The sequence below is a fragment of the Berghia stephanieae genome, chromosome 11 (genome assembly GCF_034508935.2).
Source record: "Berghia stephanieae isolate SIO BIC M18660-M18661 chromosome 11, UCSD_Bste_1.3, whole genome shotgun sequence".
NCBI classification, from domain to species: Eukaryota; Metazoa; Mollusca; class Gastropoda; order Nudibranchia; family Aeolidiidae; genus Berghia; species Berghia stephanieae.
The window spans coordinates 10,173,414-10,198,026 of record NC_088370.1 but is presented as its reverse complement, the minus strand read 5'-3'; the positions used below and the strand labels follow the sequence as shown (position 1 = coordinate 10,198,026).

Below are 24,613 nucleotides of genomic sequence, written 5' to 3'. Positions count from 1 at the left end.
AATAGAACGGGTTTATTATGCCGGTGTAATGTTTGAAGTAGGGAATGCTCATCGGCAAAGATATAAATTAAGATGTCAACAATTTGAGACTATGGTATCGGCACCACAGTGATATCGTAATATTTTTTTTATAATCTTCTGTGAATAAATTTATTGTTATGCAAGCTGGGTTATAAATTTTTTTTCCTTGGGATTTGTGTACATTGACAACAATACCAATACCAATGAAGTCTCCTAGCCACGTGACACCATTGTGGAATCGAGGCATACAGAGCTACACATGCGTAGTCGACGCCATTGACGAATTGAGGAAGGGAATTTCCTGTTTGAGTAAGGGCTGACTTGTGTCGGGTTGTGCGCGAGTTTTTTTTTATTATTCATTTTGGATTCTGTAAAGTGTTGTAAACAAAACCACAATAATCGGGATTGTTTTCCTTGATAATTTGTTACCAAAAGACTGTGAAAGAACACTTTTTAGCGTGTGTGTCTCTGTTAATTCTTTGGGATGTCAGCCAATGATCAGGTAATGTGATTAAGTGTGTCACAACGAGAGAACGTGTCTTTCTCTTTTTCTTTTCCTTTCCTAACTTCCAAGATGATCGACGTCGAGACTGAAAGTCCCTACTTTTGTCCAGCCCAACAACATCACAGCCTACAACTGACTTGTGTTAAAGATAATGATCTTTGTCATTTTTTGATCATGTTTTATACCACAATTTGGTAGAATCAACTCGGGAACAGATTGTGGCTTGTTGACCACGGACCACCACAGTCTTCCAAGAAGAATTCTCTTTATTCTAGAGAGCTGAGCCGGTGTTACCAATACTTAGCTTCTATAACCAGGACAAATCATTCGTTTGGACAGAAAAATAAATAAAAACTTACCGCTTACCGTCAAAAGCAGTTTAGATTTGAAGCTACATTTGTTTTCTATCAAAAAACATTCGGTACTAGACAATCCTTGATGAATTTCAAAAGTTGTGTTTGAAATTATATCCTAAATATTTTTATGATTCATTCCTCGCGAAATCGTCTTTTTTTTTCGTCTGTCCAATGGTTGGTGCCCCTAGTGCCAAGTGCCCTGCCGCCTGCCGCGCAAAACAAAGGTTTTTTAAAAAGTTTATTGAGAAAAAGATACGGAAAAAAGTGTCCCTAGATAGGTATGCAATTTGGTGCATAGTGCAGTAAAAATTGGTGCGCAAAATTAGTTCGTAGCGGATGCGAGACTCTCTGTGTGTGTGTGTGTGTGTGTGTCTCTTTCTTTTTTTTTTTTTTCGGGAGTGCCTACGTACACGGTAAAGGGGCATCTAGCCTCAGGATCTACGTACACGTAAACTGGTTTACCGTTGCAACACAAGCAATAGATGGTCCTCGCTGTCGTGACCGCGCGGGCTCGTGTGTGTGTGTGTGTTATTTTAAAAAAAATCAAAACAATTTTAACCATTAATGGCGAGATTCCATCTTACACTCCCCAAACTCCAGATCTTAGTCTTAATGTTATCATTAAAAGACAAGCTTTGCGATGTATAGTTTAATTGAAGCCCGAGTCGAAATATACTCTTACTACTGCTCTCTTGGTGGAAACGATCTATTCTGCATAAGCAATCTGGAGAAAAAAATCAGTGTCACTGTAAAAGGTTAAAATTTCACGAAGTACGCACCGTGAACACCGCTGTAACAATCCTTTGATCTACGTCATCAGGCAACCCATTGTTTCTTTCATCTTTTCCCATTCCCCCTTACTATCCCCCCCCCCCCCCCCCCCCCCCCCCCCATCCCTCTCTCTCTCTCTCTCTCTCTCTCTCTCTCTCTCTCTCTCTCTCTCTCTCTCTCTCTCTCCCCTCTCTTGTCATAGTGTTATCCCTTCCCCTTCCCATCTCATTGTAAAATGAAAACGTTCTGCTGTTTGCAGATACATGTATGATTGTTTTGTTTTTTCTCTCTCACTAGGCATTTGAAAAAAAAACAAAACAACTTAACCTTTTAAAGGCGAATATTAATCTTACTTGGACCAAAAATAAAATCTTACCGTTTTCATCAAAAGACAAAGAACAAATTACAATTTAAAAACTTGAGCTTTTATATAGGGCAATATCCACCCAACGTGCTCAAAGCGCTTTTTATCAATATTCTTACTGCTCTTATGGTGGAAACGTTTTTTTTCTGCGTTAAAAAATAATATAAATGACGACTATTATTTGAAAACAAAAAAATCAATGTCACGGGCAAAGGGTTAATTGCAGTACTCCTGCATCCTGTGAGACTCCTACGGCACTTGCTAATCATAAAAAAAGGAAATAGCAATCAACAATACTAAGTTGAAAAAAAAAAAGAAAAAAAGGAGGAGGGGGGGGAGCAAACCCAGTAGCAATGCAACCTTTTAGCGGTGAAATTCGACCTTTGACCTAACCCCAAATCTTCTATCATCAAAAGACAAGTAACGGCAAAACTATTATAGACAATTGAAGTCCGAGTTGCGATAGTCTGACTACTCTCTTGGTGGAAACGCTGTATTCCCCGTTAACAATAATAAAGATAAAAGCAAACTACTATCTAAAAGCAAAAAATTAGCTTCGCTGTTAAGGGGTTAAGAACACCTGCAACTGCAACTGCCAGCATCCTTGAGATGTCTACGTCACCAAGGTCACCAATCGACACGTCTCCCTCTCGTCGGCATGCACCCCCCACACCCCCCCCCCCCCACTCTCACGGTGGTGGTGGCGGCGGATAAAAAAGGCCTTTTTTTCTTTTATTCAATCAACTTGACTGCTGGTGGACCCCAGGCCTCTCTACAAGTCCAAGAAATAATACTCACTTTTTCTCTTCGCCAACGAAAATATCTACCCCCTGCCGGTCTAATTATTTGTAGCAGACGACAAATTTCTCAAAAAGGTCACGTGACACTGTAAAAACAACACAGGAAGTCCATGAAAGCTTATTTACGACATTTCCTTTGAACCGTGTAAACAACAAAATTTCGTTTTCATTCGACTCAACGGGTCAGATTGGCCGGTATTTTTTAACGAACTAAAGTTCTGAAAAATCAAAATGTTTCTTAGAAAGTTGAAAGATGCTAGTTTTTGAAACAGAGGTAGGTTTTTAAAAAAAATCTTTATATTTTACGTGAATGCATGCTCAAGGCGAGTTGGACGTGCAGCGGAGGTTGGTAGGCCAAAGGCGAGGCTCTCTATCTAATCTCTCTAGACTAGGTGGTGTTGTTGATGTCATCATTGCATTATAATTATAATCCTTAATTATCGTCAGTTTCAGTTTCATTTCAAATCCGTTTCCACCAACTCCCGATTTCTCGAGTGATTGTCATATCGCAGTGTCAGTGTCAGGTTGCGATTACGAATGTATGAGTATGGGAAGCCAATTATAATTCATAATTCACACACACGCACACAGTCACCAAACCGTGTCACACAGAGCCTTGGTATTCACAATCAGAATCAGAGCTGAGAACAGAGGAGGACATCGTCATTTTTATGCCAGTTGCTGTGATTAAATCATTGCCAGTGAACAAGGAGTAGGAGGGTAGGGGACAAAGAGGGGGGGGGGTATATTTTGGTCCGGCTGTCATTATTCCCAGACGCCTGTCTGGGGAAAATGAAAATTTTGGGGATAACGAAAATTGGTTATCCCCAGACGCATGTAGCAAGTGGGCAGAAAGATTTTTTGCAAAATGCCAAACTAGGCGTGAAAAATACCAAGTATTCTGGAAAAAATACTAGTGGTTGTGTCCCAAAACAGTTAATATATCAAGTGATATTTTAACACAAGATGAAAGTAAATAGTGATCAAATGTCAAATCCAGCTCTTTTTAAAAAATTATTTTAAAGCAAATGGATCAATGAAATTTCTTTTGTTACTTTGATCTGAAAACGTCAAACTGGCAATTCGACTTTTTATTTTCAACCAGGAAGAAAGTTGGTTATCATCAAATCTGTTCATAGCCCACCAACCATTTAAATTTTCACTACCTACCTACCTGTTAACTTTATTGATCATCTCTTGTTCCTATAATTTGCTCATTCTGGCCACAATTTTGGGGGTGACCGGGAATTATTTTTTAGGCCGCTGGTAGACACAGCGTGCTACGCGACGGTGACCACGGGATGGTAAACATCGCGCGTGACGTTGTGGGAAAGAAACGGTAGTAGGTGAAGCGTATTACGCTACCACCCACTTGCCGAGATGGTAGCTGCAGCGTAGATAGGTAGAGCGTAAAACGTTACGAAGTTTCCGATGGCTGTTATAAATCCATTTTCCGTTTCGCACCAGATTTTTGTATTTTGTGGCTCGGTTTTGTTTCTAGATTATGAGTCCAAAATTATTGTTTAAATCCCACAAACGCCGCATGCTGCCAATTAACCTCCTCCTCCTCTTAGTACTACTACTACTACTACTACAATAACTTTTTTAAAATGCTACGTAGTAGTACTTCCAATTGTAATTGTATTATCTGACGATGTAAAAATACAAACGAAATGGTGAAAAATGGAAGATATTGGATGGAAAAAGTAGAATCAATGTACCATTGGGGCTCAAATCCATCGTCAGCAAAACAGACAAGGGGTGTAAATATGACAAATGTAGCGCTGCACTGTTGAGTGATTGAAGTATAAAGGAAACAGGGGTGTAGCATACGTGTGTGAGTAGATTTCCTAGGCTGTTTTACACATGAACATTGAGAACAGGTCAGTTTAAAGGGGATAACGAATTTTTATTATCCCCAGACAGGTGTCTGGGGATAATCACAGCGATTTTGGTCCCATCATAAATCCATAATAATAGTATACTTCAGTTCAGACTAACTATTAGTATCATATAGCTAGATTATTTATCGGCCGGACCAGAATGCCTATTCCCAAATGTTTGCCAATAGTCAATAGCTACCAAATGTTTACTGGGTGATTATACACATATGCTTTTTTTAAAAATCTCCTCCCGTTAACTTTAACATTTATTCACTTTCGAGAATGTGAAGAAAGGCTGTGGGTATTGCCAGACATGTCTGCCAATAAAGAAAAAAGATTATTAGTATACACCTGTGTGACTTTTCTATCTAATCATTTGATCGCCCTCTGAATTTTTTTGTTTGTTTGCTTTTTAATTATTTATTCTTTTATTATATATACTTTTTGAGATCGGAATGGGGACGAATATGACAATTTGGAATTCTAAAGAAAGGGACCAAAACGAGAGAGAAAAAGATTTAATTTTAAAAGAAAAAAGGGGGTGGTAGTGATGGACATTTATCATTTGCAACGCTCTGCAGAAACAAGATAATCAAAAATAAAAAAAAAGGCAGAACCAGAGGTCGAACCCACAGCGTCGATTCTGACATTCTATCTAAGGCAGACGACCTAACCATTGGCCATGACACCCACATGAATGTCAACGCATATTGTGTATATAGTAACCTATTATACATTTACTGATTCATCGTTGGTTAATTTTATGCTTTTATTGATAAAACTATTAACTTATTTATTCTATATTCTATGTGCATTATGAAAGAATTTAGATATAAATGTTTAAAAGAGCGGAGTCTCAAAAAAGTAACTGTGTTTAATCGTCCAGCATTATTGCCAGAGAGGCTATCTGCCAATAACGGTTTTTCTTTATTGGCAGACATGTCAGGCAATAATCACAGCAAATGTGAAGATGTTCGCAATGCACAATGATGTTAATAGAATATCAATAAATCAGTAGAGGGTTAGGAAGTTACCCTATACAGTGTTGCCAAAACTGCTGTTTCACTGGAGAAAAATCTGGTCTGGAGCAAAAAATTCCGGGTTACGAGCAACTTCTGTCAAACCCCCCCCCCCCCCCCCCCCCCCCCCCCTCACCACCACAGCATCATCACTACCATTGTTACTATAACCACCACTACCACCTCATCATTATTCCCACTATTACATCCACCACCCCCCATCATCTCTTCTACTACTACACCAATAATCTCTACCGCTACTACTACTACAACCACCACATCATTACCACTACAACCACCACAACAACATCATCACTACTACTACAACCACCATCACCACAACATCACTACTACTCCTATTACTACTACAACCACCACCACATCAACATCACTAACATTGCTAATAACCACAACCACATCGTCACTACCACTATTACTACAACCACCAACACATCATTATCGTCACTACCACTATTACTACAACCACCACCACATCATCATCGTCACTACCACTATTACTACAACCACCACCACATCATCATCGTCACTACCAATATTACTACAACCACCACCACATCATCATCGTCACTACCACTATTACTACAACCACCACCACATCATCATCACTACCACTACATCCAACAACACATCATCACTACCCATTACAACAGCAGCCACCACCATCATCACTACCACTACTAGACTACTACTACTACAACCACCACCACATCATCATCACAACACTACTACTACAACCACCACCTCATCATCACTAACACTACTACTACTACAACTACAACCAATACTAGCACTTCATCATAAGTAACACTACTGCAACCACCACATCATCATCACTACTACAACCATCATTTTCTCTACCACTGCTGTTACAACAACCACCACCACATCGTCATCACCACTAACACTACTACTATACCCACCAACACCACTTCATCCTCACTACCACCAATGCTACAATCACTACCATCTAGGTTTTGGAGCTTTACTTCATTTGAAATAAGGAAACCTTGAGATTGTATTTGGCATTGTGTTTACATATATAATATAGTTCTAGTTAGTTATCTATTTAGAACTATACAATATGTAAACAATCCCAAATACCATCCTGGGTGGGGATCCTGACCTCCCATACTGGGCAGGGAGGTACATGCTGTGTCTTCTATCCCCCCATACCCGTTTTTCAATTGTTTCCTGTCATTGTCTTGGAATGAGATTACTTAGTTTTGTCCTGACCCTTGCCGGAGTTCCTTGGCTGGGAGGGAAACAGTCGAATGTCTAGTTATAGTTTTGGGAGATGATATTTTTTTCCTTGTAAATCATCTCTCTGTTATGCATTGTTTTATGTTTAGTTTATTATATGATTAGTAAACATTTGAGTGTATTCCTCTTAGTTGGGACCTGTGCTTGTGTCTGGATGAGACTTTGAGGTGATCTCAAACTAAGTACTTTGACGGTGTGCTTTTGGAATCTACATCTGTTCCCTATTTGAACCAATTCCCCTTTGTCTACCTTTTCTTTTGTGTTTTAATTGTAATTCTCAAACTTTTTACTATCCCATTTTCTTCCTTTTTACTGGCGCTGATATGACCTTAATGTGTTGCAAGCACCGTAAAACCCTTAAAAACAAAACAAACCAAATACCATCCCAATTCCCTTTTGTTGTGTGCAGAAATTCCTCTTTCAACTTTAAAATTCCTCCTAGTGGTGTCTGAAATTCCTCTGGTTATTTTTCTGACTAAACCGTCTGAAGTGTTTTTATGTTCAGAAATATAGTTGTAGTAGTCAGTGCATCAATGCCAGAAGGTCCACTAAGTGTGAGTTTATCCTAGTTGGTTAAACGGACAATAATAAATTTTAAAACACCCTTTGGATATGGTGTTAGTCTATTGCAGAATATTCCCCCCCCAACTAACCGACTGAGTTACCCTCAATGTCCGGGCAACAATGAGTCAGAAAAATAACTCCACTTCACCCAGGATCAAACTCTGTCCCTTTGTGTGGGAAGCAGGTGCTCTTGCAATCAAATTATCAGAACCCTGACTCTGATATTTAGTAAAATATAAATTAATGTAAATAAAAAATAAATCTAGATCTGCTGTTTAAGAGTTGGAAGTATCTCCTTTTTTCCTTTTAAAAGAAAATGTTTTTGAAAATCTTATGACTCACAGCTAGTTGACATTTACTCATTTACAATTTTGAAATTAAAAAAAAAAAGAAAGAAAAAGATAATAACAGGGTGTTGTTCATAAAGTCTTCCCCTGATTTATATGGATGGCGAAAACCTGATGCAGTTTTCTATAATGTAATGGTTTTAGAATAATGAGTCTTTGAAATCAGGGATGGACATTATGGACACCCTGTATATCTGTTAAATGAATTATGATGTAGGCCTCTATATTTTGTACAAGTAATATATATTCAATGAATCACCACAGGTGCATAGCATCGATATGATTCATGATTGTAGTTGTATAATAATTTGTTGTTTTGTTTTATTTATTAATATATCTTTTCAAATCTCTACATTCAGAGGCCAAGAGGACAGCCATCTCATGGTGAGTTTAAAATGTGCTTTTTGGTTCCTTCACTTTCCATCTTTTATTATTTTTTTTTAAAATTCTATTTTTATTTATTTGTGTGCATTGCTTATCAGTCAAAGGGGGGGAAAAAACGCTTACATTCCATATATGGAGCAGTACCATCTAATTATGCTTAATTCAAATCTTTTTACAATGAGTCACATGCCAACAGCAGCACTTCAGGTGTAGTGCACCATTACAGTGTTATTTCAATTTCAATAGAGACATGGTTGTTACCAGGCAATTACTCATTCATTATACCCCTACAGTGAGTGACTGTGAACAGAGACGTGAATTGTTTCTTATCTTTCTGAAAGTCTGTTCACTCATTGAGGTAATGTAGAAAAAAATTAATATTGAGCTTTTTTATAGAGCAATATCCACTAAACTTGCTCGAAGCGCTTTACAAGGGGTCCCTGGCCAACAGCAACACTTAACATGAAGGATTGAGGATACCGGGACATGACGCCTGTGACTGTTAGGCGATATTCCAATTTTTTTTTCTGACAGTGACAATGCTGTTGATGGCCAGGTACCCATTTTACACAACATGAGTAAGGTGAGAGAATGTGAGTAAAGAGTCTTTTTCAAGGACTCAACTATGCGCTGCCGAGACTCGAACCCAGGACCTTACGATCCGAAATCGACTGTCACGCCACAAGACCACATAGCCGCACAAATAGGAAGTTGTCTACAGGTTGTATATCAGAGGACGTTAAAGAAGAAGGCTGTATTATACTGCACAGAGCTGCAAGTGAACTGGAATGAGATGTTTTGCTGAAGACTGGTGTGACTGGATTCCGGTGTCCACAATCCTTGTACAAAGTAAAAACCATTCACTGTGGCTCACTGTCCCAAAAATAGGCGTTCGTATTTTTAGACCAGGACTCTTTAGTCTTTCGTGTGCCTAGCTATTACTCTTAATTTATACTTATGAATGCACTTTTAAATTATGTCACAACAACCGTTATATCTCTCTATCTTTCTCTCTTCTCTCTCTCTCTCTCTTTCTCTCTCTCTCTCTCTCTCTCTCTCTCTCTCTCTTTCTTTCTCTCTCTCTTTCTTTCTCTCTCTCTCTTTCTTTCTTTCTCTCTCTCTCTTTTCTTTCTTTCTTTCTCTCTTCTTTTCTCTCTCTCTTTTTTTCTTTCTTTCTCTCTCTCTCTTCTCTTCTTTCTCTCTCTCTCTCTCTCTCTCTCTCTCTCTTCTCCCTCTCTCTATCTCTTTTTTTTTTCTTTTTTTTTTTTTGTATTTTACACCTCAATATCAATGCTACTAGTATTAATTTATTTAATTTTTTTCCCCTTCTAGTGTCCAATGGAAGTGGGATCAAGGAAGAAGAGGCGTATCTTCAACAGCCTCCTCACACCATGAGGGCTTGGAGTGAACAAGCATCTGATGTGAGTTTATGACACCTTTTCATTTGGGCTCGCCAGTTTTTATTCTATAACTTTTTAACTGATTTTTTGTAACCTTCTAAAGCTCTAAAAGTTGGTACGTGGTTGATCGCAAATTTGAGCTTACAGACAGACCACCCTTCTGCCCCCCTCCACCTCTTTTTTTTTTTTTTTTTTTACCAAAGGATATCTTTTGTTTTTATTACTTAGAAGATATGCTTCACTTTTTTATTGAAGGAAATTGCTAACATTAATAAGCATATTATATATAATATACAAAACATGTTTCTATTGCATTATTTCATCAGAGAGTTCAAGGAGCTTTAAATTGAAAGCCAGATAATCAAATGAGATTATTTAAAACTAGGCAAAAGGTATTACACTTACACACAGACATAAGGTGATGATATGGTACAAATGTAGTTCTTCAGAACCAGAGTTGTTTTTCCGGTATTTATAGTGTGAAATGGACAATAGCAACTGCTTGCAATCCTTTAGATAGGACGCTAGTCCATCGCAAAGTACTCTCCACCAGATCTAACAGACTCAGCTACCCATTCATCGCAGGGGAGGAGGTCCAAATAAAATAATAATCTCAACTTCCATTGTCTGTGAAGTGAGTGCTCTACCAACTGAGTTATTCTCCCCAACCCCCCCCCCCCTTCATATGGTACAATATTTACATAGACTGCCCATTGAACAAATGAGCTTTGATACATCTTAATGGGTTTAATGTATTAATGTCGATTTAAGTCGTTGATGCTTTTGTGCTGCGTATACCAACAGCGTTCCAAGGTGCCGATGTGCCCTGAAATACCAACAGTGACTCCAGCAAGTCTCCGAATGCAGTTGGTCCTCAAAACTATACACAGTAATATTCCTTTGATCCAAGGCTCAAGAATGATAACTCCCGTGCCTCTTGTGTGTCTTTGAAGATTGTTCACATTCCAGTTTCATTTGGGTTTGGCCGATTTTTACCGACAAAATGGGATTGATCACAAAGCTGATCTGACTCTGGATCAGAAAAGTCCTAGTCTGTTTTTGATCAACAACTTGATATGAGTAGTAGCAAGGAAGAGATTGATGTTAGTAGTGATTAGGATGAGATTGATGATGGTAGTGATACAGTGGTGATCGCTTAAATACCTGGTGGTTGGGAAGCAGAAAAGACAGGCATTTAGACGAAGTTGATCATGAGCGTGATAAATACGTACATAAATGATCATATCACTATGTCAATCAATTCATATTTACTACTGCGCTCCATGTATTGGTTTATTTATTCCTCAAAGTGGACCATGTTTAAAATTTCCTTTTCAAATGGTACAAATTGTCTGCTAGGCATCCTTTATTGTGGCAGTTGTAAATGGTACCGGAAAATTCTCTCTTTATTATTATTTTTTTTTCTTACATTTTATTTATTTATTATTTTCTTTCTGTCTTTTCCTTATTTTGCAATTTTTGTTTAGAGCTGGCACGTAAGCGATTTCCAATTTGAAAAGCAGGCATTTAGAGTTACATTCTTAAGAGAAATTATTCCATTTCACCAAATTAGCGGGCGTTTAGGCAAAATGGGCACTTAGCCAGTGGGCATTTAGACGATCACCACTGTAGTTTGTTCGTCACAAGACATTGTGGTGGGTGTGGCAGTGGGAGTGACATATGTTCTTCCCTGGAACACCCTTAAAATTGACAATTTTGTTCAAAATGATGGACTTTTCAATTTAATCAAAGAATGGGAATACTCACAAAACTGACTTAAAAAGCGGGACTGTTATTAATTTTTTCCAAAAATTTAATTTGCCCAGACATTATTTTCCATACTATTGCCAGTGAGACGTATATGCACAGATACATCTAGTGATATTAAGAATTCTTTTTCTAATTTTAAAATGCTTCAAATTTGCTGTGAAGCAATGTTTTTCTTCATTATCCTTCATATGACATCAATGCTGTTCATCATATTACAAGTTCTTTTGTATTCTGAATTCAATTTTAGAGGGCTTTTTTATTTTTCAAGGATAAACCACTTTTGACTTTGACTTCAATGATATTCAATAAGGTCGTACTTTCTGCGTATGTTTGTTTTTTTTTGTTTTTCCACTATCATATATTTTTTAATAAAGTTTGTTCCAACATTCCTGAAAATTTCATAGTTATAGGTGGAATCATTATATCACAATCATTTTTTAAAATTTTAATTCACCCATAAATTGAAGTACAAAAGAAATTCCCCAAAAAAAACCCTGGGTTTTCAAGGTACATCCAAAAAAAGAAGAAAAAAAATGTTTGTTATTTCACAGCACTTGCTGTGTAAAGGCCTAGTACATATATCCTAGCCGAGCCCCTTGCAAGCTAAACTTCAACTGGCAAGAAATTCCAAATGTCAGCTGATTGAGCTTATCAAACTGACAACTTAGGGAGCTGGCACTGGAATAAGTTGAAAATCTGAAAAGGTGTTTATAAAACAATGACAGACGCAGCAGAACGAAAAATACAAGAAAAAACTGATCACAAAAATCTCAACCCGTCTTGATTTGATTATCGATTATCAGGACTGATTTTTTCTTGTATTTTGATTAAGCTAAGATTGTTCTGTTACCAAAAGTTTTGAGTTTATATTCTGGTTTACTAGTTATAATGATGATGATGATAATGTTAATGTAATTTATATAGCGCCTGTCCCAACCAGGAGGATCACATTATACATGGCATGCAATATATATTAATAACAAAAACATTCTAGGTGGGGTTCCTGACCTCCCATAGTGGGCAGGGAGGCACTTACTGTGTCTTCTATCCTCCTATATCTGTTTTCCAAATTGCCTTGGAATGAGATTGCTAAGTTTAGTCCTGACCCTGGCCGGAGTCCTTGGCTGGGAGGGAAACAGTCGAATGTATAGTTATAGTTTTAGGAGATGATACATTTTTCCTTGTAAATCATCTGTTATACATTGTTTTTTTGTAATATATGATTTGTTAACATTTGAGTGTATTTCCTCTTGGAGGGATCATGTGCTGGTGTCTGGGTGAGACTTTTAGGTGATCTGTAAGTACTTTGATAGTATGCTCTTGGAATCTACATATGTTTTCTATTTGAACCAATTCCTCTTTGTCTTACCTTTTCTTGGGTGCTTTAAGCGTAATTCTAGAACGTTTTACTATCCCATATTCTTCCTTTTTACTGGCGCTGATATGACCTAAATGTGTTGCAAGCGCTGTAAAACCCTTAAAAACAAAGACAAAAACATTTACTCTTTCTTTATCTTATGATCAATGACATTTAAAGATGAGAATTTGGAATTATTTTTAAAATGTAAATTAGGGTAAGTGTTCCATGAGGTGACAGAACAAAAATGATGTAATTGAACATAATAATGCATATAATAGTATATAATGAAGATTGCTTATCCATTCTTTTTCAACTTTTAATTTATTTTTTTAAATTTTAAAAACAAAACATGCTCAATTGGTTCTTTCTTCATACCATCTAAATATAACAGAGGGATGAGTTATAATCTTGTTTGTACTGATTTGCTTCGTGTATTTATTGATGAGTAAGTGATGTTATTTTTTATTCAAGACAAAACTTGATTTGGAAATAGTTGAAATTCTGAAGACATTCGAAACTGACAGTTTTATTATAATTAGTTGAAATCTCCGGTCTTAATTTCCTTCCTGCAGCGAGTTACTTTGGTAATAATCAGATCCGGATACAAACACGCTATTTTGTTTTTTGCTTCTTGATTTTTTAAATGTTTCTAATCAGGTATCATAATCTATTTAGCCTAGTTTTATTCAACAGGTTTTTCTTGTATTGGGAATGAGATATTTCATTGATAGTTTTTTGATTTAAAAAAACACTTAAATTTTGTTTTCTTCATTTTTTGGATATATTTTTCACTAAGCTGAATGTAATTGGGTTTAGTTTAACAGATTCCAGTTTGGTTTCAGTTGCCATTACTTCAGTTTTTTTTAGTTTAATTTCTTTTCAATCCAGAAGGAGATTGTGAGTCATTCATTGTGTCGCCGACAGTAAAAGAGCATTTAAATTTAATAATGTATCTAAAGTAAATCAAGATTAAACAAAAAAAGACCATTGTATTTATTTTTGCTTTTTTATTTATTTATTTTTTTTTAATCAAGGAGAGTGATATATTACATTTGTTTTGTTGCCTTTGTCTTTTTTATGTTTTATAAATACTGTTGTTGAACATAACATTGCATTCAGTATAATATTTGAGTTGTTTCATATGTTTATTTTTTTATATTCCAGGGTGGATATGGAGCAGGGCCAATGTCAACAGCTGTCTCAGATTCGTTCTTTCCCAACTACTACCCACCTAACATGTCCTATCCATTCATGAGTCAGGGTATGGGGGGCTCTGAGGGTGCCTGGTCCAGTGGTGCTGACACCATGTTTGGAATGGGTTACGACTACAGCAATATGTATAGCGGTTTTGGATTTCCATTCAATAATTGGGACTATTCTGGTGACTATTGGGGGAGCTCTCAGCCTGTGCGAAAAGATCAACGTGGTTATCCTGCGGAAGATGCTTATTACCCACCTGAACTGATTCCTGCAGATTCTTACGGCATGGTGAATGGAGGAGGTCCACCACCTACTGCTACTGCCACAGCAACAGCCGCTCCTGTCAATTCTCAGGAGCCCGTGGTTGCTGAGGTTGAACATGGAATTAGAGACATGCGTTTGGCCTATAGGAAGGACAATGTAATGCCACCACACCAACCGCAGCAATGTCAAAGGCAACAACAACAGCCTCCGCAACAACAACATCCACCTCAGCATCATTTGCAACATGTTGTGGCGGAAGGATTTAGTGGCGAGCCCTCTTTCATGATGCCTCCTTCACCTGTGACTGCAACTGCTGCTTCGTCTAGTGGCCAGTCTTCGATGAATGTTGGCAACAACAGCAGCAATGCTGGTGGGAGTGACCAAAGCTCTGGTCAGTCATCTTCGAAAAAGACATCATGGGCTGCCATTGCTAGTCAGCCAGCCCGTCCTCAACTCCAAATGCGCCCTAGAACAATTCCTCGTGCTCCGGTTCACCCTGGTAAGTCTCATAACATGGATATAGGGACATGGGACACCAGGGGTAACCCATCCAGGACAGTGAACATGACCATGTCTCAACCTCTACCCAATCAGCCACCATCATCCATTGCAGCAAGGTATTCAAGACAACCTCTAATAGGCCAAAGACAGGCGATGCCTCCGCCAACTGCTGCAAGTGTGACTGTATCCAATTCCAGCAACAATGCCAACAACAGTAGTGGTGGAGGTAGTAGTGCTAGTGGTGCCAACAACAATTCAGGTATGAATTCCAGCAGCAGTTACAGTAGTGGTGGTGGTGGTAACCCGGGCGTTGATAATAATAATGGTAACAACACTAGTGCCATTAATGACAACAACAACAGTGGTACAAACCCTTCTAACGATGGAGGCAGTGTTGTGACCGCAATTGGTAGCAGCAGTGCGGATAGCAACAATAGTAACATGTCCAACAGCGGTGTTGGAAATAATTCATCGTCATCGTCGGCTTATTCCAGTGGTTACTCATCAAACGCTTCAGGAAATGTATCTGATTCCACCAACAGGGCAGTGGTAAATGTTAGTGCCAGCATGAATGGAACTCATGGAGGTAGTAGTGGTGATTCATCATCCTCTTCTCAGGCTCCTGCTCCCGTAGCAGATAGTGTTTCATCTGAAAAATCTTCCACTTTCTACAATCCTAAGGAGTTTGTTCTCAATCACAAATCAGCTAGATACTTTGTCATCAAATCATACTCCGAAGACGATATTCACCGATCTATCAAGTATGCTGTCTGGTGTAGCACTGATCATGGTAACCGTCGTTTGGATGCAGCTTTTCGTGAGCGTGAAGGGAAAGGGCCTGTGTACCTTATTTTCTCTGTCAACGGTAGTGGTCATTTCTGTGGAGTGGCCCAAATGATGACACCTGTGGACTACAACAAAAGCACTGGCATTTGGCACCAGGATAAATGGAAAGGTCAAATCGAAGTCAAGTGGGTCTACGTGAAGGACGTACCTAATAACCAACTAAGGCATATTCGTTTGGAGAACAACGAGAACAAACCTGTGACCAACTCTAGGGACACTCAGGAGGTGCCACCCGAAAAGGGCAAGCAGGTGTTAAGGATTATGCATAGCTTCAAGGCAACCACCTCCATTTTTGATGACTTTTCACACTATGAAAAACGCCAAGAAGAAGATCGTCTACTGTCGATGCACAGAGATACTCGTGGCAGTGGCGGAGGTGGTCATCAAGGTCAGGCTGGTGATCGTGACTACCATGGTGGTGGTGGTGGTGGTAACCGTGATCGTGGTGATAGAGACCATCATCATCGTGGTGGAGATAGGGACAATAATCACTACAACAATCACCGTGGCAACAACAATGATCATCATCACAATTACCGCAATGACTATAACAATCGGGGAGGTGATAGAGATGGTGGCCGAGACAACAGAGATCACCATCACAACAACCGTTATAATGATGGTGGCCGAGGAGACAATCGCAACGACAACAGAGATCGCGGTGGTCCCAGAGGTGGATTTGACAGGGAAATCCGTGGTCGTCCAGGAAGCAACAATGATAGGGTATGTATATCAGTTTGGTTTTCTTGAATTAAACTTGCTTTAGTTTTGAGCCTGTGCCAGAACAAAGTACGAAATCATTATTGACATCGGTCATGTCTGACATAATATTAATACATTAGACCATTTTATCTCCTTTACCAAATGTATTTGCTTTTGGTAAACTAAGAGTTTTTATGTAGTCGAAAACATTTTTAAAAATGTTTGTTTTTCAAAATTTACGATAAACCAATTGTTGTGTATTGTGACGACAGAACTGAACAAGTGTGTATAGAAAGATGCCAGACAAAGCCAAGAAAGATGACCAATAATATGATCAGATCAGAACAGTAGTGATGTAATTTTATTTAGATTCGATTTATTGTTTGGTTTTGACCTTACTATCACAATTGATGAAATCATTGCTAAGAAAAGAGACTGGAATCAAAGATAGAGAAAAATGTGTTGCTTTATCTGAATTGTTTTTTAAGTGCAATAATGCTTTTGAACATATTAGCTGCTTTCAGAGTATATTGTGGTTGTACTTGTGCTGATTTGCGTACAATTCTAATCCGCCTAAAATTTATTATTTTGAAATTTTGACCAAATTTTCTTGGTCTCAGACCAGCCAATCAGTAACATACATTTCAATGATTTATGTTTTGCACAGATCCTTTCAATCTCTCAGCTCTTTCAGTTTAAAAAAAAAAAAAGTATCCATTTGATTTAACTCTAAACTCCACCCCAAACGTCATTTGATTCAGAGCTGCCAATTACTATCTTTTCCCGGAATCATATTAAAATCAAACTTTCTGGGTGGGGTTCCTACCTCCCATAGCGGGCAGGGAGGTACTTGCTGTATCTTCTATCCCCTCTTATCTGTTTTCCAATTGCTTTCTGTCTTTGTCTTGGAATGAGATTGCTTGGTTTTGTCCTGACCTTGGTCGGAGTCATTGGTTGAGAGGGAAACAGTCGAATGTATAGTTATAGTTTTGGGAGATGATATTTTTTTCCTTGTAAATCATCTCTCTGTTATGAATTGTATTATGTTTAGTTTACATATTATATTATATGATTTATAAACATTTGAGTGTGTTCCTCTTAGTTGGGACCTGTGCTTGTGTCTGGATGAGACTTTTAGGTGATCTCAAACTAAGTACTTTGATGGTGTGCTCTTGGAATCTACATCTGTTCCCTACTTGAACCAATTCCCCTTTGTCTTACCTTTTCTTTTGTGCTTTAATTGTAATTCTAGAACTTTTTACTATCCCATTTTCTTCCTTTTTACTGGCGCTTATATGACCTTAATGTGTTGCAAGCGCCATAAAACCCTTAAAAACAACAAAACAAATCAAACTTAAAAAAAAAAGATCTATTCCTTGATAATATGGGGATGTTTACTTAGTTAAAATGACTTGATCTGGGTCATTTTATTTCATACTTATGATATCAAGCAACAAACAATAATTGAACACTTTTAATTTTAGTACTATTTCTTTTTTTTCTTTTTTTTGTTTTTTTTTTTTAAATATGTAAATAATGGTGAGTGGTGAGACTTAAGATTTTTGTTTTATAAAGTTGGGTTTTTTTTTCTGTTAAAAAAAAAAACAGAAAAAAAAAACAATGATGATAATCTTTCACGATTCTACTGCAAAATTTCAGGATTTTGGGACTTTCTTATACATTTTCTGCTGTTCTGATTATTTTGCATTGTCACACATAAAAGCTCAGTTGAAAAAAATCACCATCATGTCTTGTGCTAAGCTGCCTTTTGAATAATGGCAACACGTCAACGCCTCGGTAGCGCAGTAGGTAGCGCGTCAGTCTCATAATCACACAAAATAAAAGCAACACGTCAGCCTAAACAGACTGGTGCCAAATGTCAAAAGTGACACGAGACAAATTGTCAATGGTGGTCTTACTTGAATGAGTTGCTGGTCGAAAGAGGGAGGTGCGGCTATGGGGTCTCATGATATCCAACTTGTCTTCAAGTAAGGAAGGTCCAGAGTCTTGACCCACCCGAGTGGCACATAATTGAGTCATTGGAAAAGGCTCTTTACTCGTACAGTCTCGGGTGTAAAATGAGTGCCGGGTGGTAAAGAGCATTGTCTATAACTATAACGGAATAAAAATGTAATATTCATTGGAAAATGCTCTTTACTCGTACAGTCTCTGGTGTAAAATGAGTAACCAAGTGGTTAAGAGCATTGTCTATCACGGAATAAAAATGTATTATTGTATAACAGACATCATGTCTCGTCCTACATGTTAAGTGGTGCTGTTGGCTAGAGACCACTTTAAATTTAAAACGCCTTGAGCACGTTTAGTGGATATTGCATTATATTAATTGGTGATGATCATCTTGGCTTAATTCTGGGATTTTCAGAGTTTCTAAGAAGTTTTCCGCTGATTTTGCAGTGTTATACATTTTCCTCTGAGACAAATGAAAATGCCCAGGTCCATAAGTGGTGAATCCTCGAAAAAATTACCATTGTGTCTTGGGTCATATTTTGACACCTGTGCCCGATTATTTTGGTAACTTTTTCATTAGTACAGATTTTTTTTCTTCTCTAAACAACTGTACCATGTTGTATTGTACTTTTGGCGATTGCGAGCTTATAAACTATAAATGCGTTTATTAAAATATCATTACATCTGCATTACATTTTTTTTAAATTTTTTTTTTTCTTTTAAATCAGTTCATATAGTTTTCTGGCATAATAAGGAGTCTCTCTCTCTCTCTCTCTCTCTCTCTCTCTCTCTCTCTCTCTCTCTCTCTCTCTCTCTCTCTCTTCCTCTCTCTCTCTCTCTCTCTCTCACACACACACACACACACACAACTATAAACAAGGGCAATGTACTGACAATATGTAGGTAGGCAAACATGATTAACATAAAAGACAGAATATGGTCTAATAAGGGGACATAATTTATCACCAAATCGATGACAATATTAAATGATTATCTCCCTTTGATCGTTCACACAATAATTGTATGAATTATAAATAAAGGCCAATCATTACGGTAACTATGTTATTGTACGTTATTACTAATTTGTTTTGAGTTGACTGAAGGACCAATACACTTCCTCCTTCTTGACAAATTGCCAATATCATTAGGGCCAACCTGTAAAGCTAGATTTAGTGATGTAACCATGTTATTTTATGTTATTACTTATTTGGTTTGAGTTGACTGAAGGACCAATACACTTCCTCCTTTTTGACAAATTGCCTATCATCAGGGTCAATTTGTACAGCTAGATTTAGTGATGTAACCATGTTATTTTATGTTATTACTTATTTGGTTTGAGTTGGCCGAAGGACCAATACACTTCTCTTTTTTGACAAATTGCCTATCATCAGGGCCAATTTGTATTGTAAAGCTAGATTTAGTGACCTCTGTCTTTTATGTTGGTATAAAAAGAAAACTATTGAGAATTTTTAATATTTATTGTGTATTCCAAGTAGTCAGGTCTGAAGGGGAATTTCATTTTGGTTTATTCATTTTAATTCTTTCCATTGCTAAATTCAAATAGTTGCAATTTACTAGGTCAAAATTAAGAAACCAGAGCATTGCTTTCTTATGAGGCTTATGTGAAATTCTTATATTTACTTGACTGTGCCATTTTAAATACTTTATTTTTCTAAGAACGCATAACTTTAAAAAAATAATATTTATTGCACTCTAACTATAAATAAGACATAATGGACTTGTGTTAATCAAATGATTAATCTGTTGTGTTGAACAAGGAGCTTCAACGTTTGACTCTCATAATCTTCAGACTGTCCTCATATACCCACAGTGTTTGAGTTTTTAGTCCATTTGTGTAAATTCTATATTTTAAATGTCTTCCTCAGGAAAATCGGCGTGGAGGTTTCCGTCAGCATTAAATGATCTGTCCAGTCAGGATTCAGCATTTTGGACTTGTAGAAGCTGCTCATGTGCGTCAAAATGACAACACAGTTTTGCACAAAGCTCTCCTCATTATTTTTTTTTTTTTTTCAAACAAGCCAAGTGGAGATTTTGTTTCCCTCCTCTTATTGTGTAGCCAATATTTTTCAGTGTTCAACTATTGGAAGCTATTGACTTGTGTTTCAATGTTCTTTTTTAAAGAAAAGTTAGATGTAGTTAACGCCTCATGTCTGCAAAATGTGACTCAATTTTATCACTATTTCATTATCATTTTGACAAATATTATGACCAGCAAACAAATGGGCACGGTAACCATAAAGTGCTTCTAATATTATTTTTTTTCAACAACTTTGATAACACTGTTTTTGGTCATTGGAGACTTTTTGCCCTTTCCTTTTTGTGGATGACTTTGTTTATAGTCAGATATATACACTTTATTGCATTATATCTATGTAAGTGCAGCAAAGACCTAAAAGAAGAAGACAAAACAATTGATTCGTGGGAAACATCACCATACATAGCATTCCTCTATACTAACCATCATGAAGTGACCGACCCACCCACCAACCTGTTAGATACTCCCCTTCTTTTTACCATGTGACTAATAATAAGTGAAAAGAAAAGATTGATTTAAACTGCTGAATTTTCGCTACGGTGTGCTTTGCTACCATGGGATTTGTTAGATTTACCAACACTACTACCACTGCTACTGTTATAATTATGACTCCCCCAGCAAGTGCAGTGGATAATTCTTGAAATGTGATACCTAACAATGAAGACACTTGTACACTTAATGTAAAGACATTCATTCTTTTTGTGTTATGAAAATTTCGTGTGTGTTGTACCATATTTCGAAGGACAGTGTTTTAAGTTAAGAGACGACGATTATATTTGTAATATATATTTGGGGGTGGGGAAAGAAAACAAAACGAACAGTTTATGAACTGCTTTTATTAAATTGAAACTATCAGACATAAACTTTAACAAATCAAATTCTTTTTTTATCATTCATCCTGAAGCCTACCACCCTTTTATACCTGTGTTTATTTCAGGACAGTTGTCATTATTTTGTCTTTCGATCTGCTGGATGATTCGTGATGTGTTTTTGAATGTTAGTAGTATGGCCATTTTGGAGTATAAAAGTAGGATTTTCAAGTCACATTTCCTTTTTTTATCTTTTCTTTCTTTCATAAATGGGAGCTGGAGAGACACCACCGGTCATGGGACCTTTGTGATGGATAACATAAATACCTTTGTGATCAAGTCTATTTTGGTATACTGGAGACATTTCTTGTTTGAATGAGGAACCTGCTACACAAATGGATAGAAATGTGGATTTTTCTGTGTGCAAAGCATTAAGTTGTTTTATAGTTTTTTGTTTTTATGTTTAATTTTTGTTTTTGCTTGTTTATATACTGTTAAAAGACAGGAACAATGAATTAAATTAATATAGATAGGTACGCTTTGATTATCTGAACATTATCCAAATATGGCAGTTTACTGTCTTGGTATTTATTTTTATTTTTTTCTCTCTATAGAATTGATTCCTCAGCTTCAGTGCTGTAGCAGTAGAGCATTCTCTCTTATTTTAAAGAATTTTGAATATCTGGGTCGGGTCTTCTCGCCTGCCGTGGTGGGCAGTGATGTCACTCTTCATCTTCTAAACCCCTGTATCTGGTTTCCCTTTCCATGTTGCTCTCTTTCTTTGTTCTGGATTGAGGTTGATTGTTTTTTTATTTTTTTGAGAGATGGTATATTTTTCAATATAAATCACCTCTCTGCCATGTACTAGTATTGTTTCAGTCTTGAGTATATATATGTTCTTTGCGAGCATTTGGGTGTTCGTTCATAGGGGGATCCTTTGCTTGTGCCTGGATGGCACCATTAGGTCATGTTGAAATAGGCAAAGTATCGATTTATTGCGGAATCCTTTGTACCCTATAATATGAACCAGTCCCCTTTGTCTTGCTTTATCTGCGGTGCTTTCAACTTCAGATCTACAAATTTTCCCCCATCATCTTCCTTTTTACTGGTTCTGAAATGACCGAAAAGTGTCACTAGCCTTGTCAAAAAGCAAAATCATATAAACAAACAATTGAATTTGTTAATTTGGTGTGTTACTCCCTTTTACTTTTAGGCCTCTTGGCAGACCTGCCAATCACAGTGTAAGAAAAGGCGTTTAATTTCTTATATCAAAAAGAGTAAGAATTTTGGGGAAAATGTACAATTCTAAAATAAAAACTTGTAGTCAGCACCCTCGTAAAATGCTTTTGGAAATAATCGTGTTTTTGTGTGAGCAATGATGTTAAACAAATTACTGCTACATGGACTGTAAGTTAAGTTGAACAAGGTGGAAATCGCGCAGAATTATAGAGACCTTCATAAGTATGAGAGAAATAGAATAAATTCTTATGTCAAAAAGTGTACCATCTAACAGGAAAGGCATACAATGATTGACAGGGTCGGAAAAAGCAAATGTGCAAAACAGTTGGCAGTTTTTGTTTTTAGTGGTTTGGATGAAAAAGAATCATATGTCATTTACTCGAATTGGGAACCCCATGATCACAAGCTAAATATCTTCTGTTGCCACTTGATTTTTCTTGTTTTTGTTTTACAAGCAAAGTTGGTAAATAGTTGGAACACCACTTAGCGAACATACATTTAAATGGTACAAATTATTTTGGAAAATGTATATTTCTTATGATGGCTATTGGTTATCTGTGGTCAAAATTAATTTCAATACCACTTTTGGTAAGGTCAAAGTCAAATATAGAAAGAAAAACAGATCACTTAATACCGAGCTGTTCATTAAAATTACATTTTTAGATACTGTTGGTCCATTTCTCGTTTTTTATCTATGCTTGAAATGATTATATGAACCTGATTAAGTCTGAACAGTTTGTATAACTACGAATTTTTGGCTCCATCTTTGTGATAGTGGTTTCACCATTTGCGGGAGATGAGGAAGCCTCTTTACAACTATCTTATATTGTTTAAAAGTGGTGATTTTGACTTGTCAAAGGGTGGACATCATGCAAGATTGTGATTGGTCCATATTTTTTTTTTTCCCTTGAAGTCAAGATGTTATGAATATGAACTTTCGTTCTTAGTCTAGATTGACTGTTTTGCAATGAGGTTGCAGTTTCTATTAGGACATTTTCTGAGAACAATGTTACTGTAATAAAAGGCAGTTGTAAACAGGAATCGACGGCTCCATGGGTGAAAGTTCGCCGGAAAAATCCGGCATGGCCGGATTTTTATTTTTGAAAAAGAGGTCTCGCCGTTTTTTTTTTGGTCTGGCCGGAATTCGAAAATGAAAAAAACCGGCAACTGGATCACCACTGTAGTTTAAATAATTAACCGCACTTCTGTTTTTTCCTCTTATTGGTAGTTGCAGGATTTTTTTTTCTGAGCACCTGCCTTTGCAGGATTAATATCATTGAGTAACTTTCACTCATGGCGGCTCAGTTCTGTTATACAATGAAATTGAATGAAGATGGGACCGTGATTATATTCTGAAAGGCTTCATAACTTCATACCCGTTGGTAATAAAGCTTCTTCATTTTAAAAAAATTTTTTTTGCAATTATCACTTTCTTGTTTCCATAGTGACCTTGTCAGAGAATTTTTTGTTTTAAAGAATATATAATTTTTCGACTGTTCGGTGATAGTGTGGTAACATTTCACAGAGGTATAGAAGGGATCATCTGACAAATTTTGTTAGGATGTTGTGCTGATTGTCTTCGGGATGTATGGGCAAATTATAGATAGAACCGTAGAGAATGATTGTCAGTGTGTATTCTTTTGTTAGTAGCTTGGTCCAGAATTAAGATATTTTGATAAATTTGGAAATTTAGGTTTTCAAAGTTTTTGTCATTTGTATGTCTTCTCAGGCCACACCTGTGAATTAAATTGTTCATGATAACTTAATTGGCTTCAATTTTAATGAAGCTCTATGATATATTGCACTTGTGAGGTGTTTTTAGAAAAAAGAGTTCTAGTGCACATAATCCCATGGATTTGGTGAGAGATATACTGAGGAGACAACATTCAAATCCCGTTGAGGCATGCAATGTTAGAAAACAACCTCTATTTTAGTCCGTAGGGACACATTGAAATCACTAGGGAAAAGCTGAATTTTCAACACTTTGAAGGTATTATTTTCTCTCTCTCTCTCTCTCTCTCTCTCTCTCTCTCTCTCTCTCTCTCTCTCTCTCTCTCTCTCTCTCTCTCTCTCTCTCTCTCTCTCTCTCTCTCTCTCTCTCTCTCTCTCTCACTCTCTCTCTGTTTGCAAAGATGTTTACTTTCTTATTTAACCCCATCAAATGTATGACAGAAAAGTCAGTTTTCTCTGAAAGTTCACTGAA

The 24,613-nt window shown here is 37.1% G+C and overlaps 1 protein-coding gene across 1 annotated transcript; it reads left to right on the top strand.

Annotated features, from left to right (window-relative positions):
• The first annotated feature begins 296 nt into the window (after nucleotides 1-296).
• Nucleotides 297-23,820, top strand: LOC144956934 (uncharacterized). Its single transcript, XM_078887767.1, has 5 exons — nucleotides 297-523; nucleotides 8,271-8,295; nucleotides 9,628-9,716; nucleotides 13,990-16,359; nucleotides 20,193-23,820. The coding sequence occupies exons 1-5, from the start codon at nucleotides 506-508 to the stop codon at nucleotides 20,223-20,225; spliced, it is 2,535 nt and encodes an 844-aa protein (XP_078743893.1). The 5' UTR covers nucleotides 297-505; the 3' UTR covers nucleotides 20,226-23,820.
• Nucleotides 23,821-24,613: the final 793 nt, after the last annotated feature.

Excerpts from the sequence above, each read along its gene's own strand:
- LOC144956934 (XM_078887767.1), top strand. Across the intron at positions 8,296-9,627 it reads AAGAGGACAGCCATCTCATG|TGTCCAATGGAAGTGGGATC; the intron begins GTGAGTTTAAAA and ends TTCCCCTTCTAG. Across the intron at positions 16,360-20,192 it reads CAGGAAGCAACAATGATAGG|GAAAATCGGCGTGGAGGTTT; the intron begins GTATGTATATCA and ends TGTCTTCCTCAG.